We start from the raw sequence: 17,252 nt of genomic DNA, 5'->3' as shown, positions 1-17,252 counted from the left end.
TTGAGATGTTTTTATCTCGATGCAGCGCGGACGCGCTTGGAAAAAACCAGCGCGTCGCTTCCATTATAAGTGCGCATACCGTGCGCCTACTAGTGTTGTCAAAATATTCGGTACTTCGGTACCAAGTCGGTACTAAAAAAATTTAAACGTCACGGTACCAAGTCCCGGTGGTACCGAGTACCCAGTCAAACCCGGTTCTGGATGCGCATGCATGCACGAAGGGCGTGAAGTTGCGTCCGCTTCATGAAAGCGCTGAGACATGGCGACCGGCGGCGCTGCTGATGTGGTGTCTGTGTATATTAAACTGGAAAACGACTATTTAAATATGAACCCTTCATGTTCTGCTTGTCTCTGTGTGAATGAACGGTGCAGACGCGCGGTTTCATTAAATGTTACCTCACACACACACACACACACACACACACACTGAAGCACGACGTGATGCTCGCGCTGTTTTCAGTCTCTGCTGCCTCACGATATAATGACATGATTCACGATTCCATTCATCTCCGAGAGTCACTTCATGAGCATTTTACTTAACCGTTTCATTTGAGAAAAACTATCGTCATATCATACACGCTCAGAAACTCAGATGTCTTCACGGCAACCCGTCAAAATAAAAGTTTGGTTTAACTTAAAGACATTGACAGAAATAATTATGCTACTGTACAATAGATTTAACTACGTCTCCATTAATCAAAGATACTACTACTACTAATAATAATGTGTGCATAGAAGGTTGCTTATTTTTCACTTGACTTTTTTATAAGCAATATTTCTCAATATCATCAATATTTTCGTTTAAACAGCATGTAGCCTTCAATCATTTCATAAATGTACCATCATAAATAATAAAGTCATTGAATTGAATTGAATATATATATATATATATATATATATATATATATATATATATATATATATATATATATAATTTCAAATAGTTAAATAAATTATAAAAAAAAAAAATAGTTCAAACTGATTTTGCTGTGGTACCGAAATTGGTACTGAGAACCGTAACATTTTAATGGTATCGGTACCGACTACTGGAATTTTGGTACCGTGACATCCCTAGCGCCTACATTTGAAATGAACTTGAGCGCGCAAAAGACGCGATCTGTGAACAGGCCCTTAAGGCGTTTTTTCGGTGGAAATAGAGCGTCGCTGCTAGTCCCTCTGCCATAGTGTGTGGTTGACGAGCACGGCATTAAGCTGGTGCACCGCTGGTGTAACTTTGTTTTCGTTTTGTGTTAGGTGCAAAAGTTCCGTTCCATGCAGAACACTCGGTGTAGCATAGTCTTTACGATTAATTAACCGTGACGCTTTAAAGCGCGGTTAATTGTGAAATCCGGTAATTGCTGCATCCCTAACGACAAGCAAATTTTCATTGCTAGATCTAAGGGTCCGAGCAGGAACACATGGTTGCACTAACTCAGCGAGGTATTTAGGTGCAGGGCCATGACAGGCCGTATAAACTAAGACTAACTGTTTAAACTGGATGCGATTGACCACTGGAAGCCAGTGAGTTGGTAAACTTCATTGTTTCCACTTAGATTTCCTTCTTACTCCCCTCCGAATGCGTCGCTTGGACTGAACATAGCATTCAAATGGTACATAAATGATCACGTATTAAGGTCAGTAGGTGGACAGAAGGCGGTCGGATGTGGCTCTTCGAACACATTTGACAACATAAGCATCTACATTACGAAAAGCTCAAAACATTTAAGGCCCCATTACAGTACACCTATGTTTAGCATCATCATTTGAGATCAGCTCAATTATTTATTTCCAGGTGTCAACAGGGTCCAAGATCACACGATACACAGTGGAAAAATACTGCGCACATGGGAACAACAGTCAGTTTTATTTAGGTTGCACTATATTTAATGTCAATTTTAACTATTAAATGAAATAATTTTATATGCAACACTCTACTCTGCTATCTTGTTGGAATAATGTTTTCACTGAGCTCTTTGCGATGGAATTTGGGTTCGTCATCTCTGTGAAGCAAGTTTTTGGAAAAGACAGACTGAAAATTGTAGTCTTTCAAATTTAGAATAATCTATAACATACATATTTTTTTGTGGGGACAAGAATTGTCCTGTCCCAAGTGGTGCACACATTGGGTCTCATTCATGAAACACGAGCAGAACGAATTTGTGTGTGAATCGTGTGTAAAGTGGTTCTGGCGTAAATTTTCGGATTCATTAAAATGTTCGTATTTTCCAAATGTTAGTTGGTACGAAAGAAATCTACACCTGCTCCCAGCCACGCGTAAATAGTGCGCTTAACACCCGAACGTTTTGCTCATTAATAACTAAGGCTGCATTTTAATTCGCCTTAATCGGGTACATATTTGCACAGCATTTTGAAAAAATATTATATATAGTAATTACATACGGTTTTTCTTTTTACTTCTGGGACTGTTTGATTAACAGATGAAACTCCAGTAACTGCATCTGTAATGCTGCCAAACTTGCTATTTTTAGGACCCGATACGCCACTATGTACGCTTGAAAATAAAATGTGGTGTTTTGAATGAACTTCTGATAATAAAACTTCTGAGAAATTTTTCTTTTTCATTCGCTTTTGAGAAGACATGTTGAAATCCTTCGTTTGGTGTCATAATATGATGCCCATATATAGTTGTCAGTCGGATTTAATGGGCGGGATTTATGGTAATTGAGAATAAACGTGCACGCGCGTCCCATTTACGACTGATTGGAATTCATTAACACACACACACACACATTTCATTATCACATCTGACGTTTACGAAGTATTTGTGAATCAGGAGAAGAGTTTTCGGGAAGGTCTCTTTACGCGCAAATCACTCGCATATTTACTCGTATATTTACGAATGTTTCATGAATGAGACCCATAGACTGTAAAAAAAAGATGGACGACGCACCTTCATTCTCGTCCATTGTAGAGAAGTGAAGCCGCCAATGTCCCATGATTTGGGACCTGATTCTGTGCTTTTGTGAGCGTGTCGTGGAGACATTTTACTGCAGAACAACTCATTATGTTGTTATGAAATAAAATGTAGCAATTAAAGTTGAAGCTCCAATCTCCTCTCGTTGGTGACTCAGAGAAGCTGTCAATCACAGCTGTCAATCATGACGTCACTCTCCCATTTTAATAGCATCTAATAAGTAACTACAACCAAACTTATTCCAAAACCGAACACTTACATCAGCGTAATAAGAACTACATAAAATGACAGAAAAAATCTTTGGAAAAAATGTATTTAAAGTGTCATTTGATTGTTTAGTTTACCTCACGTCCCATTAGACTACATGGAGAGGGCGGGGTTTATGACCTATACTGGGACCGGCCACCTTGAGGCGATCGACACGCTTTGGCTTCTCTGTTCAGGAGTTGTGTGTGGCACGCTTGGGTGCTCACGGCCTTTGCCTGAATGACACCTTGGCGAATTAGTCAGAGCTGGATATGGGACACATGTACGCAAGTCCATTCGCTTTTTAGGGTTAACTTTACAGAATTCAAAATTGACCCTTTTTACTGGCTTAATACAACTTCTTAGTGTTTTTGAGTATGATTCATCAGTGCACCATATGAAAAAAGATAAATGTTTGGCAAAAAAAACAACAAAAAAGGGCTTTTTAAGTCTGAGATTGTGCTTTCAGGCGCAAATGATTTCAGCCACTTGAAGTTTTGAATGGGCGCCTGGTCTGATGGTGTTAGATTTACCCCCGAGCCTGAAACTCGACGAGCTGGAATGGGCCGCCACTGTGGCAATCACTCCACTCACACACTGTGATGAAAAGTCCCGTTTACTGCCGCTATTTCTACAGCCAGTAAAGAGAGATTAAAAACCCCCTTTTGACGTACAGCCGACTGCGAGTTTGCCCGACGTGTTTTAAAAGGTGTTGTACACCGTATGGGTTTGCTGATGGATTACCTCAGGGCTACATTACCGTGCAGAGTGTAAAATAGCACATGGGGGACCACCCTGACCCAAATCACAATTTCATGTAGTTTGACGAGCATGCATCACTATGCTGAGTGTGCTTCAAAGAGAAATGACCAAATGCGAGACATTTTCCGAGATCATTAAGTAATGACAACTCCATATTTGCTACATGTACGCGTTACTTCGAGGTGAATGTTGGGGCACGCATACATTTGCATTCATTTGCATGTTTAAGGTGTGCGGGGACACTGGCAGTCCTTTACAGACAAAGCTGATAAATCAAAATGAAGGGGGCTCTTAAAACAAGTGCAGCGGTTTGGTTACCGTGGTGATACAACCGTTCAGTCGGATAGGAGGAGAGCTCCTAATTACCTATGAATATTTATAAGTTAGTCCTCTGAAGACCAACCCTGGGAATATAACGGGTCGGACCAGCTGTGGCTGATGCGCCTTGTCCCGTTTTTTCGAGAACACGTGGCACTCAGCTGAAGGTGATGTTATATGGAATCACCAACCTCCAATGAAGCGCTAACAGCTTTCTGGAAGCTTTTTTTGTAATTGGCTTCAATTGGGCCATTAAAGCTGATGAAGTTGATCTCCGTTACAAAACCTAGTGTGAGCTGCCTTGCCTGTCTTCCTTTTAAGGCAGGAACTGAAATGTAACCTTGTAATTGGCTGATTTGTGTATTCTATTCATATTCTATATATATATATATTTTTAGCTGAGGTCTTGATTGCAGTACTCTACAAGAATACAATATCCCAATTGGCGTAGTTGTAATCTTTCATCAAAATGTAACAACTTGGTCCACCTCTGAAATCACTTTTCGGCTGCCAAGAAACCATCAAACCAAGAAACCATCAAACCAACAAACCATCAAACCAACAAACCATCAAACCAAGAAACCAAAAAACTATCAAACTATCAAACCAACAAACCATCAAACCATCAAACCATTAAACCAACAAACCATCAAACCAACAAACCATCAAACCAACAAACCATCAAACCATCAAACCATCAAACTAACAAACCATCAAACCAACAAACCAACAAACCATCAAACCAACAAACCAACAAACCATCAAACCAACAAACCATCAAACCAACAAACCAAGAAACCATCAAACCAAGAAACCAAAAAACTATCAAACCAACAAACCATCAAACCATCAAACCATTAAACCAACAAACCATCAAACCAACAAACCATCAAACCAACAAACCATCAAACCATCAAACCAACAAACCGTCAAACCAACAAACCAACAAACCATCAAACCAACAAACCAACAAACCATCAAACCAAGAAACCATCAAACCAAGAAACCATCAAACCAAGAAACCATCAAACCATCTAACTATCAAACTATCAAACCAACAAACCATCAAACCATTAAACCAACAAACCATCAGACCAACAAACCAACAAACCATCAAACCAACAAACCATCAAACCAACAAACCAACAACCCAACAAACCATCAACCCAACAAACCATCAAACCAACAAACCATCAAACCAACAAACTATCAAACCAACAAACCAACAAACCATCAAACCATCAAACCAACAAACCATCAAACCAACATACCATCAAACCAACAAACCATCAAACCATCAAACCAACAAACCATCAAACCAACAAACCATCAAACCAACAAACCATCAAACCAACAAACCAACAAACCAACAAACCATCAAACCAACAAACCATCAAACCAACAAACTATCAAACCAACAAACCAACAAACCATCAAACCAACAAACCATCAAACCAACAAACCATCAAACCAACAAACCATCAAACCATCAAACCAACAAACCATCAAACCAACAAACCATCAAACCAACAAACCATCAAACCAACAAACCATCAAACCAACAAACCATCAAACCAACAAACCAACAAACCAACAAACCATCAAACCAACAAACCATCAAACCAACAAACCAACAAACCATCAAACCAACAAACCAACAACCCAACAAACCATCAACCCATCAAACCAACAAACCATCAAACCATCAACCCAACAAACCAACAAACCATCAAACCAACAAACCATCAAACCAACAACCCAACAAACCATCAAACCATCAACCCAACAAACCATCAAACCAACAAACCATCAAACCATCAACCCAACAAACCATCAAACCAAGAAACCATCAACCCAACAAGCCATCAAACCAACAAACCAACAAACCATCAAACCATCAAACCATCAACCCAACAAACCATCAACCCAACAAACCATCAACCCAACAAGCCATCAAACCAACAAACCATCAAACCATCAAACCATCAAACCCACAAACCATCAAACCAACAAACCATCAACCCAACAAGCCATCAAACCAACAAACCAACAAACCATCAAACCATCAAACCATCAACCCAACAAACCATCAACCCAACAAACCATCAACCCAACAAGCCATCAAACCAACAAACCAACAAACCATCAAACCATCAAACCATCAAACCAACAAACCATCTAACCAACAAACCATCAAACCCACAAACTAATAAACCATCAAACCAACAAACCATCAAACCAACAAACCATCAAACCTACAATCCAACAAACCATCAACCCAACAAACCATCAACCCAACAAACCATCAACCCAACAAACAAACAAACCAACAAACCATCAAACCAACAAACCAACAAACCATCAAACCAACAAACCATCAAACCATCAACCCAACAAACCATCAAACCATCAAACTATCAAACCAACAAACCAACAAACCATCAACCTAACAAACCATCAACCCAACAAACCATCAAACCATCAAACTATCAAACCAACAAATCAACAAACCATCAACCTAACAAACCATCAACCCAACAAACCATCAACCCAACAAACCAACAACCCAACAAACCATCAACCCAACAAACCAACAACCCAACAAACCATCAACCCAACTAACAAACCAACAAACAAAAATGAAATGTAGGCACGGATTGTTCACAATAAGATCTGTAATGCATTTACAAAATAGATGGATACATTTTTATAGAAGAGGTGACTTCTCATTTTAAAATGACATGCATGACACCTTTTATTCTTGTAGACTTCATAGATGGAGGCATAGGAAGTCCACAACTCTTAACTGTTGTAATGAAGTTTACCACTGCAAAACATTCCAGAGCTTTTCTGTCCACCTTTCAAACGATCCTAATGCAGTCACATCTTCACTGCTGTGCTTTGAAGCGGCTTTCGGCTATTAATAATCCCTTCCATTTGGCTTTTCAGTCCTGATTTTAAATCAGATCAGAGCCCTATAATAACTCTCTCAGCCTAATTGTTTTTCTTTTAATTTAAAGTGTGCCAGAGCAGAACGGTAAAAGAGAGACCGAGAGCATTGTTAATGAATCCTGATCCCCTGATCCAAGACACAGATGCATGAATGAGGGATGCAGAGGAACGTTTCTAGATTTGTTTTACTCGATGTGCTTTGATTAGATTTTTGTACTTTCCTGTCCCATTTTTGATTGAATAAAGTCATAACTTTCTGCTCTACTTTAAAGGTGCACTGTGTAATTTTAGAGGCATCTAGTGGTGAGGTTGTGAATTGCACCCAACAGAAGTTACGGTGGCCGACAGGAAGTGATGTCGTCGTCTGAGACAGCAGAGAGGAGCCAGTTAAGCAATGAGGTTTCTTTACAAAGATATATGAAGAAATTAGGTTTACTTGATTATTCAGTAAAACGATATGTTATTGCGAATATTATTGTGACTTGTTCATCATTGTGTCAGTGCTTTATTCGCTGACTTTAGCTAGCTAGTTGGCACGAAGAACAACATAGTGACGAAACACATTTGTCCTTTTAGGGCTACTGTGGAAACATGTCGGCGCAAAATGGCCATTTCAATGTAAGGGGACCCGCGGTGTTCTGATAATACAAACATAATGGTTCATTATGTAAGGTCTTTATACACCACTGAAAACATAGTTATGTATATGATATTGCAGCAGTAGTGCTAGAGTACCAGTGAGATAGAGAAACCCAGTGTGATGTCACTGCAGAGCTGGACAGAGTGGGCGGATTGATTGACAGCTCCTGACACTGCTCTGAGATTTCCCCCCTCCGTAAGTCCTGGTGGCCTTTTGCAAGGTTTTAATGTTTGAGCTCTCCGTACACGCTCAGCCATGCATAAAGTCCCAACAGTCACTCATGGAGAAGCACTTGATCGGACTGCATCAGTAAAGTATCTCATTTTCTCTCAGCACTGCTTTATGTTCAGTATTCTTTGACTCTGGTGTTTGGTGATTGATTAGTTTAGGTAAAGTCACTGAAGATTGCCTTGTTGGAGACCGGAGTTGCTCATTAGCTGTGGATTAAAATGGCTTCATTAAGTTATGGCTCCTGGTGCCCTGTCACTCTGACCATATGTGTCTCCATCACACCACATCTGCTGCACACACACTTACTGTCTTCAACCTCTTGCACGCTACATTAAACAGGTACTTGGTGTTTTGAGATCTCAAGACCAAGATCTAGTTGTCAACGGACCATTAGGGGTGTAACAATATATCACAATACAAAATGCAACAATGTGTATCGTGTATAGATCACCCAAAATTAAAATTACTGTGTGAGAAAAATATCAAGTTTTCAGAGTTTAAGTGTCAGCACTACAGTTAACTACTATATATAATGTTGAATATAATGTATAATAATGCAGTGGGGGAATATTAGTGGGTCCTGATAATGCCAAATGTTTTGTGTTACCAGTAAAAAGTGTCCTACATTATTTATCTAGTCAGTGAGAGAGATCAAGCATATAAGTCTAAAATAATTCAGTATTTTCAGCTTCAGAATCATGAATATGTTATTCTGGTGTCTCTATTGTCCTGTGCTTTGGCTTATCAGCAGTCCAAGCCGATTCATTTACACACACACTGTAAAACCAAATGTAGCATTTTAATCAACAGTACCTTTTTTGTTAACCTTTTATCATATGTCTTGCAGTATCGCACTATTAGCGTATCATGAGTTCAGTATCGTGATATGTATCGAGTCGTGACATGAGGGTGTCGATACACCCCTACGGACCATTGACATTTTTCTTGTGTGTTTGCAGATTGGCCAGTTGGTGTTCAAGGGCATGAAGAAGTTGAACAGAATCCAGTCTATAGTGTTCGAGACCGCTTACAACACCAATGAAAACCTGCTCATCTGCGCGCCCACCGGTGCCGGCAAAACCAACATTGCCATGCTCACGGTCCTACACGAGATCCGCCAGCACCTGCAGCCCGGGGGAGTCATACGCAAGGACCAGTTTAAGGTAAACACACACTCACAGAGACTATATTGTTGAGTGAGCTATTGGCTTTCTGGCAGCCAATAACTCATTTCCGCACCAGCGTCACGTACTGCACAACCTGTTTGTTTAGTTTATGTCAAGCAAGGATAGACTTGAGCATTAAATATGTGTCAAGAAGCTTCACCACAGTTTGGAGATGTAAACGGATGCATTGTCTCGTGAAGCGCATTTTCACATGCGTGCATGTCAGCTTCAACGATGATAGACAGTCTTCATACATCACCATTAAACTCGTACTTTAAGCAGCCAGCTTCATATTTCTTTGTAAATTGTTATTTGTACTGGTTGCCAGGGAACAAATGGTACTCTGGTGTTTTCTCATTTATCATGAGCTTGTCCTGTCTCTCTTTCTTGCCTCTATAGATTGTATACGTTGCTCCTATGAAGGCCCTGGCTGCTGAGATGACTAATTACTTCAGTAAGCGATTGGAGCCTCTGGGAATCGCTGTCAAAGAGCTGACGGGAGACATGCAGCTGACCAAAGGAGAAATCCTCCGCACTCAGGTAACACATACTAACGGATGCACCTATGGCTATAATAAAATTGGACGTTGTCTGGTGGCAGCTAGACTTTGTTCGCTTCGCTAGACTTGTAGTTGGCTAATCCCAACCCCGACTCATCAGTGGCTTCATCTGTTGTCTGATGCTCGGGGATGGTCATACATCATGATGCCATGAGACTCGATTTCCTGAGAAAAGCCTGGTGTAAAGATGGGGAGGATGGTGTAATGTAGGTGTTCAAGATCTCAAGTGGTAGCAGCAATGTGGGTTAAACGGGTCCTTTTATGCTTATTCTTCAGGGTGTAATGTTGCTCTTTGAGCATGAAAAGGTCTGCAAAGTTACATTGGCTGACTGGGGAGAGAGGAGCCGCAACAATGGAGAATATGAGAAAAATAATGTGTTTAACATTCAAGCATGAATAAATACCTATTCTAGAAGATCCCAAAAACATAATCAAGACTTTGAATAAGAGCATAGTAGGTTCCCTTTAAATCCTGCAAGGGTTGATCCTGGACCTCTCACCATTGTGTCCATGATCAAGATGCTTACTCCAGCTGGAATGAGCCTGTAATATGCCTAAAATGGTCACTTAAATAGTTTAGACTTCAGCTGTGTGTTAAATAAAGATTCTAACACCGTTGTCAATATGCGAACCCTTCACACTTGACAATGATTTCATTGCACATATTAAATGACTTTTCACCCCTCTTCCAGACTGCTTGTCTCTTCATAATCATCTCCATCTCCAAACCTCCATATTATCGTCCTAAAACAAATTACAAATTGCTCTGAAAATAGGTGTATAGCCAATCCTGCTTGATGGACTCCATGAGGCTTATAAAGCGCTTGTTATGTCTCACTGATCAATATTATTGTACAATTGAGACACATTTGCAATGCTGCAGCGCACACAGCTCCGGGCCAGCGGTTTCAGGACGGAAGTGTGTATTCGTGACAAGGACACAGAATATGAGCAGTAATACGCTGGTGCTTGCCCTTATACAAGCTCCTAAGGACGTCACACTGATGATCTGCATTTATTGAGGAGTGATGTGATACTTTGCTTTTAAACACTGGTCCTATGGATTAGTGTGATTACCAAATTGCATGCAATTTAATTTTTTTTGTTGCTGTTTTTCCGTCAAAATAAAAGTTTGGTGATTTTACCAGTTGAAAATGAGTAAATTAAGGCAGCCATAAATGGTCGAATTGTAATTTTATAATTGTATTTTAAAGTAAAATAAAATGATTATTATATTTCTTAAATTCTCAGTTTTATTTTACAAAGAAATATTACAATAGTGGTATTTAAATAAAAGTTAGGCCTAATGTTACAATAGTAATAGTGTAGTAATAGTAATATTTCAATAGTAATAGAAATAATAATATTTCTTATTGTGTTTTTTAGTACTTATTATGTTTTTATCTAGTAATAAAAAAATATGAATATAATTATTATTATTATTTCGTAGCCATATTGATATATAAACACAAAATTTGTTAGAAACAGCCTTTTTCAAGACACTTAAAAGCTTAAAATATCAAGTGGGCTGTTACTGCTGTTGTCAGAGTTCAGTTTAGTCCTGATTAATCCCTAATTTGTTCCCTTGGTTACTGATTACATTCACCTGCTGTCAATCATTATGTCTCCCTGTGTATTCAAACCCTTAGTTCTGTCCGTTCATGGATCCGATTTGTTTTCTTCAACTTCAGCTTTTTATTTGTTCATATAGCACATTTAATAGCGACGTTGTTGCCCAAAGTGCTTCACAGTTATAACTAAAAACAATAAAACATTTCCCGAGCAAATGAAGACTACACACTCTTAGACATACCCCTCACACAACTGTATAGTGAGATCAGTGTGGAGAGAAAGAAAACTAAATAAAAAATAAATAAAAATAAGTGATTACTACAATATACCCTTAACTAAAAGCTAAGTTAAAAAGAATGTTCCTTGGAAGACTAATAATGAAATACCGTTTTTGTTCAACTCTCCTGCTTTGTGCAGCCACAGTTTGTGACAGATGAATTTAGAAATTGAATGAAACATGCAAACATCTTGATCTTGTGTTAACAACAGACTTTATTTCAGGCATATAACCAAAACACATTTACTTTGGGGTGATGGAATTGGAAGTTCAAAAATGCTGACTTGTTTCGTGGTTTTAGGTGTAACTTTTACATAGTGTTTGAACATAAATGTGTGTCGGCAGTGTGTGTACACAGCCAGCCTATAATGGTAAAAATCCAACCACTCTTTTTTTTTAATCCCCATAAATCATAAGCAGTGTCTCAGAACAAGCCATTTTCAGTTTCTATGCAATGTGACATCACAAATGCTTAGGCCCCGCCCACGATGTCTGACAGACTCCGCCCTATTAGCATAGACCCCGCCCTGATTGTGCTCCACACAGTCCGTCATATTCATCTTCTCTCCAGCAGCATTCAAGAAATGTATTCTTGAGTTATTTAGTCAAGAGCAGGGAGTGGTTTTGCTGTTTGATTCATATTAACAGCAACTAGGAACTGTATATTACGCTGCTTTCGCTTTAATACTTATGCGATTTCTTTACTTGTTCACAGACATAACCGGCTGTGTTTATGTGAACTGTGTGTTTTTGACAGTTTAAGCACAATTAGTTTAATACACTCAGCTCTGTGTGCGCTCTGAAAACCACAAATCAGAAGTTTAGGCTGAAATGGCTTTAAAATGCATGCAGATAATAACCTTTCATGATGATGTAGAACTGAAGAAACTTCACAGACACACTCTGGGCACACCTTAGACTTATATTACATCTTGTAAAAAGAGTCCTCTTTAATGTGTTAGTTGGCTACAGTGGGTGACTTGTGGATGTTCTTATAGTGGTGTTCAAGCACACATTTTCTGAAAATCTTTGCTATAAGTTTAGTTGCACGTTTTGTGCCATCATCACATTTTTCTCTCTGCCCAAATTCACTCTTCCAGGAAGGAAACATCCAGGGGGATTTTAAGGGTGTGAATTGCATAAATAGAGCATGCACCTCATATCAAGCAAGCCAGGGAGAGCTGTTCAAATTAAGTCCCCTTGACTTCTGCTGGCTGAATGGACGAACTTCACAGCTATTTTCAACATTTGTTTATCTACACGTTTAAAAACCCTTCAAATTAGTTGTGGCTTCCTCCCATAACCATGTTTTTTTTTCACAATGTCGACTCTTTTTTTTCTCTCGCTCACATTCCCTTCCCTGTAGATTCATGCATTAATGGATGTACGGAGACTTCTAAGAGCACTTAATTGTTAAAACAAGAGTGAGGAGATGAAGAATAGATTTAGAGGATTGTAGAGAACAGGAAGAAGTCATGGGTCAAGTGGTGTGAGGAGTGTAATATCAATGCCTGTATAAAGGGAAATGATCCTCGTTTTTCCCCCAAAGGAAGCTCGCCGCCCTTGCTGTACTTCCCAAACAGCAGAGCGAACCAAGCAAAAATGGAGAGATATGAAGCGAGGAGACGTGTTGTAGAATAATAAGGCATCATCACACCTTCCCTCTGGCTGAACGCAGTGCTTTACTGCCCCCTCAGCCCTGTGTCTTTTAGACAGTGGCAGGCTTGCACAACAGTTCTTTAAAAAATGACCATCTCCGCAGTGGTTAGCTGGGAGAATATCAAGTATCTTGCCTATTTTTGCAGCGTTGGAGATGTCTCTGAGGTGTCTGGTAGACGCTGAGACAGGGAAAACAAGTGGTCGTTACCGGCAGGCCTCACAGTTCGGCTCGTGGAGACACGATGTCATTGTGCGTGCCTACTTTTTGTCTACGCACACTGTGTTTTAACCGTTAATTGCACAAAAGGACATGGGAAACATAAGGTGGTGTGTGGTGTCTTATCGAGATGGTCATTAGATATTGATTGGTGGTTAACATCAGAGCTGTTTCTTCCAGCACTGCTCAAAGTTAACAGCAGGTTACAACCTAACCATTTTATTATTTAGTGTGCCTTTCCTTTAATCATGGTGAATGTCTGTTTTCTTTTGTTTTTCAAGGCGAGACACTACAGGTGAATAGGGTAAAAAATTAAAATAATAGATATCACCATGAAACTTCCTCAGTTGATTACTTACACAAGTATATAGAAAAAAATGTATTACAAGTTTTTAAAATTTGTATGTTTAATTATGCAAATTAGGCATTATCTCATTAAATATGCGCAATTTTGCATATATTTTCGGTAGATAGATCTGAACATATGATAGAGCCAGGTGCAAAATTCTTTTTTCATTTTGTTTACACACAAGATGGAAAAAAAAGTTCAGAGGGATTTCAGGATATATGCTTTCATTACCTAGGAAATCAAAATATACTGTCCATAGCCTTAAAAAATCTATTTTCGCCATATTTTTTTTATTAAAATGTCACATAAATCAGGCCAGGAATGATTTATTAACAAATCCCTCTGGAAATATCATCAGAATACTGCTAAGTGTATAACTGGAGAGTTTGGTGTACATAGCTGAGATGTTTGTACTAACTCATTTTGAGAAAAAGGCATTTAAAGATTTAAGTAGGGAATTTGATACATTTCTATTGGAAAACATTGCTCAAAATCAGAATAAATGCTCAGATCCTATAATATTTCAAGCTCATGAAAACGGATTATTTAATAACATGGCAGGCATATAAGGCCTACAACTGCAGTAACTCAATGAGTTAACATTGGCAGAGTACACCATGTGATGCGTCTGAGCCAATCACGTTAGCAGAAACCAGCAGTGGCCAATGAGATTTCGTCATTAGCTTTAAATCACCCTTCACCCTACTAAATCAGACTTCAGTAAACAGACGGAGCGCGGCGTGACGCGTTGGAACGCTAACTTCTTGCTAAATTCGGGAGAAACTTACTGCCGCAAGTAAACAAAATGTAATAAAATAAACATCTTAATGTATATTTTCAACGTTTTCTTTATAGCAGCTTTAAAGAACACATACGTATTGAAGGAGTAAACTAGCCCAAAATCTCAAAACTGATCACTGCATGATAAATCGATGTTTTTGCCTGCCGTGTCTCGCCTTAATCTTTTTCTCTTTCTCCTTTCCCTCTCATCCATTCAGATACCCCAACACAAACTACCCCAACATCTATATGTAGCCTAACATCACCCAATATAAAATATATGCATGGCTACCACACTACCCCAATATACATATACCAACCCTATCATCCGCCAATACACACATACCAACCCTATCATCCGCCAATACACACATGCATCCAATTAGATCACTCCAGTGCACACACACACACACATCTAACCCAACATCTATAGTATATGTAGCCTAACATCACCCAATATATGCATGTCTACCTTTACCCTGATATACCAACCCTATCATCCACAAATACACACATGCATCCAATGAGATCACTCCAACACACACACACACACACACATCTAGCCCAACATCTATAGTATATGTAGCCTAAAACATCACCCAATATATGCATGTCTACCTTTAACCCGATATACATATAGTAACCCAATAAACACATGCATCCAATGAGATCACTCCAGTACACACACACACACACACACACACACACGACCCCTAAACCTACCCAACACACACACACACACACACACCTACCCCAACATCACCCCCTCCCAGTGCTTCTCTGAGAGAGCTTGTCATTTTCTGCTGCTTGGATCATAGCACTTTGTCTGTCTTCTTATTTTCTTGTTGCTATAGTAACCACTGTACAGTAAAATGCCTAATACAGAGAACACACAGCTGTTCAAATAACCTTATTGAAGACTAAATTTGTGCTGTCTGAGGCGGTGCTGACATTCAAATAAGGGGCCGTAGGTTATACGATGGAAAAGACGAAGATGCTGGTCCTGGTAATTCAATTATATAGCAATCAAAATAACTTTGATCATAAGTATAGTGAATAATTTAGAAAGGGATGCTGTAATGGTAACTAAAATTATAGTTTTTTTTTAATCGATTTTTATTATTTGCAAAATAATCGGCCAAAGTACTTGCATTTCAGAGGATTCAAGTCTAAGCCCACCCAGACGGTTGTGAGAGTAATGTAATATGCAAATTTAAGCTAATCAGGGAGGTGAATTATATTTATTCTATTGATTCTTCTAAACCCCGGAGATGTGAGTAGTTCCTCAGCAGAAATGGGAATGTCACAGAGAAACTTAACTTGCTTTATGGAAATTCTGTTAAAAACCAACAAATAGGACACATACATTTTGACCAAATTGGTGATTAGCATATAACGTTTTTCAGTTCGTCCCATGGGAGTCCTGGGGAAAGACGTGAGTGGTTGAGCAGAGAAATGAGATTCCAAGTGAAGTCTAGAGTATTTCATGAGATATTGTTTAAATTGCGTGACAAGATCCAAGAGTGCAGGCTGAAAAAAGGTCTTGCACAGCAGGTCTTGTCTTATCAGTGAGTATAAAATACACTGAGCATTTCTGACCGGATATTTCACTGACAGATAAAACAGAGCGGATCAGATTATTGTTAACACTTTTCAGGAAAATCAGTCCACAAATGGCTATTGTCAGAAATTGTTAATTGTCTTTTCATATTAGCTTAGGTAAAAAAAAAAAAAAACTATTTTAACATCAAAAAGAATTACAGAATTGCAGTACTCTTTTCCTATTCAGTTCTTCAGTGTTTACACACTTTAATTAGCACCTCAGTGAGAGTGCATGCAGTGACTTCTTATCCATGGTTTTCTCTGTAAAGGGTGCGAGAGTACGGTGGCCGAGAGAGCTCAACGCACTGCAAATAGAAAAAAACCCATGCAAATAAAATAAAACGCATGCAAATAGAAAAAAAAACACATGCAAATAGAAAAAAACCCATGCAAATAAATTAAAACGCATGCAAATAAAATAAAACGCATGCAAATAGAAAAAAAAACACATGCAAATAGAAAAAAAACCCATGCAAATAAAATAAAACGCATGCAAATAGAAAAAAACGCATGCAAATAGAAAAAAACACAGGCAAATAAAATAAAACGCATGCAAATAGAAAAAAACCCATGCAAATAAAATAAAACGCATGCAAATAGAAAAAATGCGTGCAAATAGAAAAAAAAACATGCAAATAAAATAAAACGCATGCAAATAGAAAAAAAACACATGCAAATAGAAAAAAACGCATGCAAATAAAATAAAACTCATGCAAATAGAAAAAAACCCATGCAAATAAAATAAAACGCATGCAAATAAAATAAAACGCATGCAAATAGAAAAAAAACACATGCAAATAGAAAAAAAACGCATGCAAATAAAATAAAACTCATGCAAATAGAAAAAAACACATGCTAATAAAATAAAACGCATGCAAATTGAAAAAAAACACATGCAAATAGAAAAAAACCCATGCAAATAAAATAAAACGCATGCAAATAGAAAAAAAACCATGCAAATAAAATAAAACGCATGCAAATAGAAA

General features: G+C 38.6%; 1 protein-coding gene across 1 annotated transcript in view; it reads left to right on the top strand.

The window, feature by feature from the left end:
• Positions 1-17,252, top strand: part of LOC130078189 (activating signal cointegrator 1 complex subunit 3) — a gene marked incomplete at both ends in the record, with an annotated part of 215,830 nt that overhangs the window by 16,071 nt on the left and 182,507 nt on the right. Inside the window, 2 exons of the mRNA XM_056243713.1 lie at positions 9,044-9,247; positions 9,650-9,790. Coding sequence (XP_056099688.1) covers positions 9,044-9,247; positions 9,650-9,790 — 345 coding nt within the window. The remainder of the gene's footprint in view (positions 1-9,043; positions 9,248-9,649; positions 9,791-17,252) is intronic.

Source organism: Rhinichthys klamathensis, unplaced genomic scaffold (genome assembly GCF_029890125.1).
Source record: "Rhinichthys klamathensis goyatoka isolate OS25496 unplaced genomic scaffold, OSU_Roscu_1.1 h1tg000829l_1, whole genome shotgun sequence".
Lineage (NCBI taxonomy): Eukaryota > Metazoa > Chordata > Actinopteri > Cypriniformes > Leuciscidae > Rhinichthys > Rhinichthys klamathensis.
This window is presented reverse-complemented; position numbering and strand designations above follow the sequence as displayed.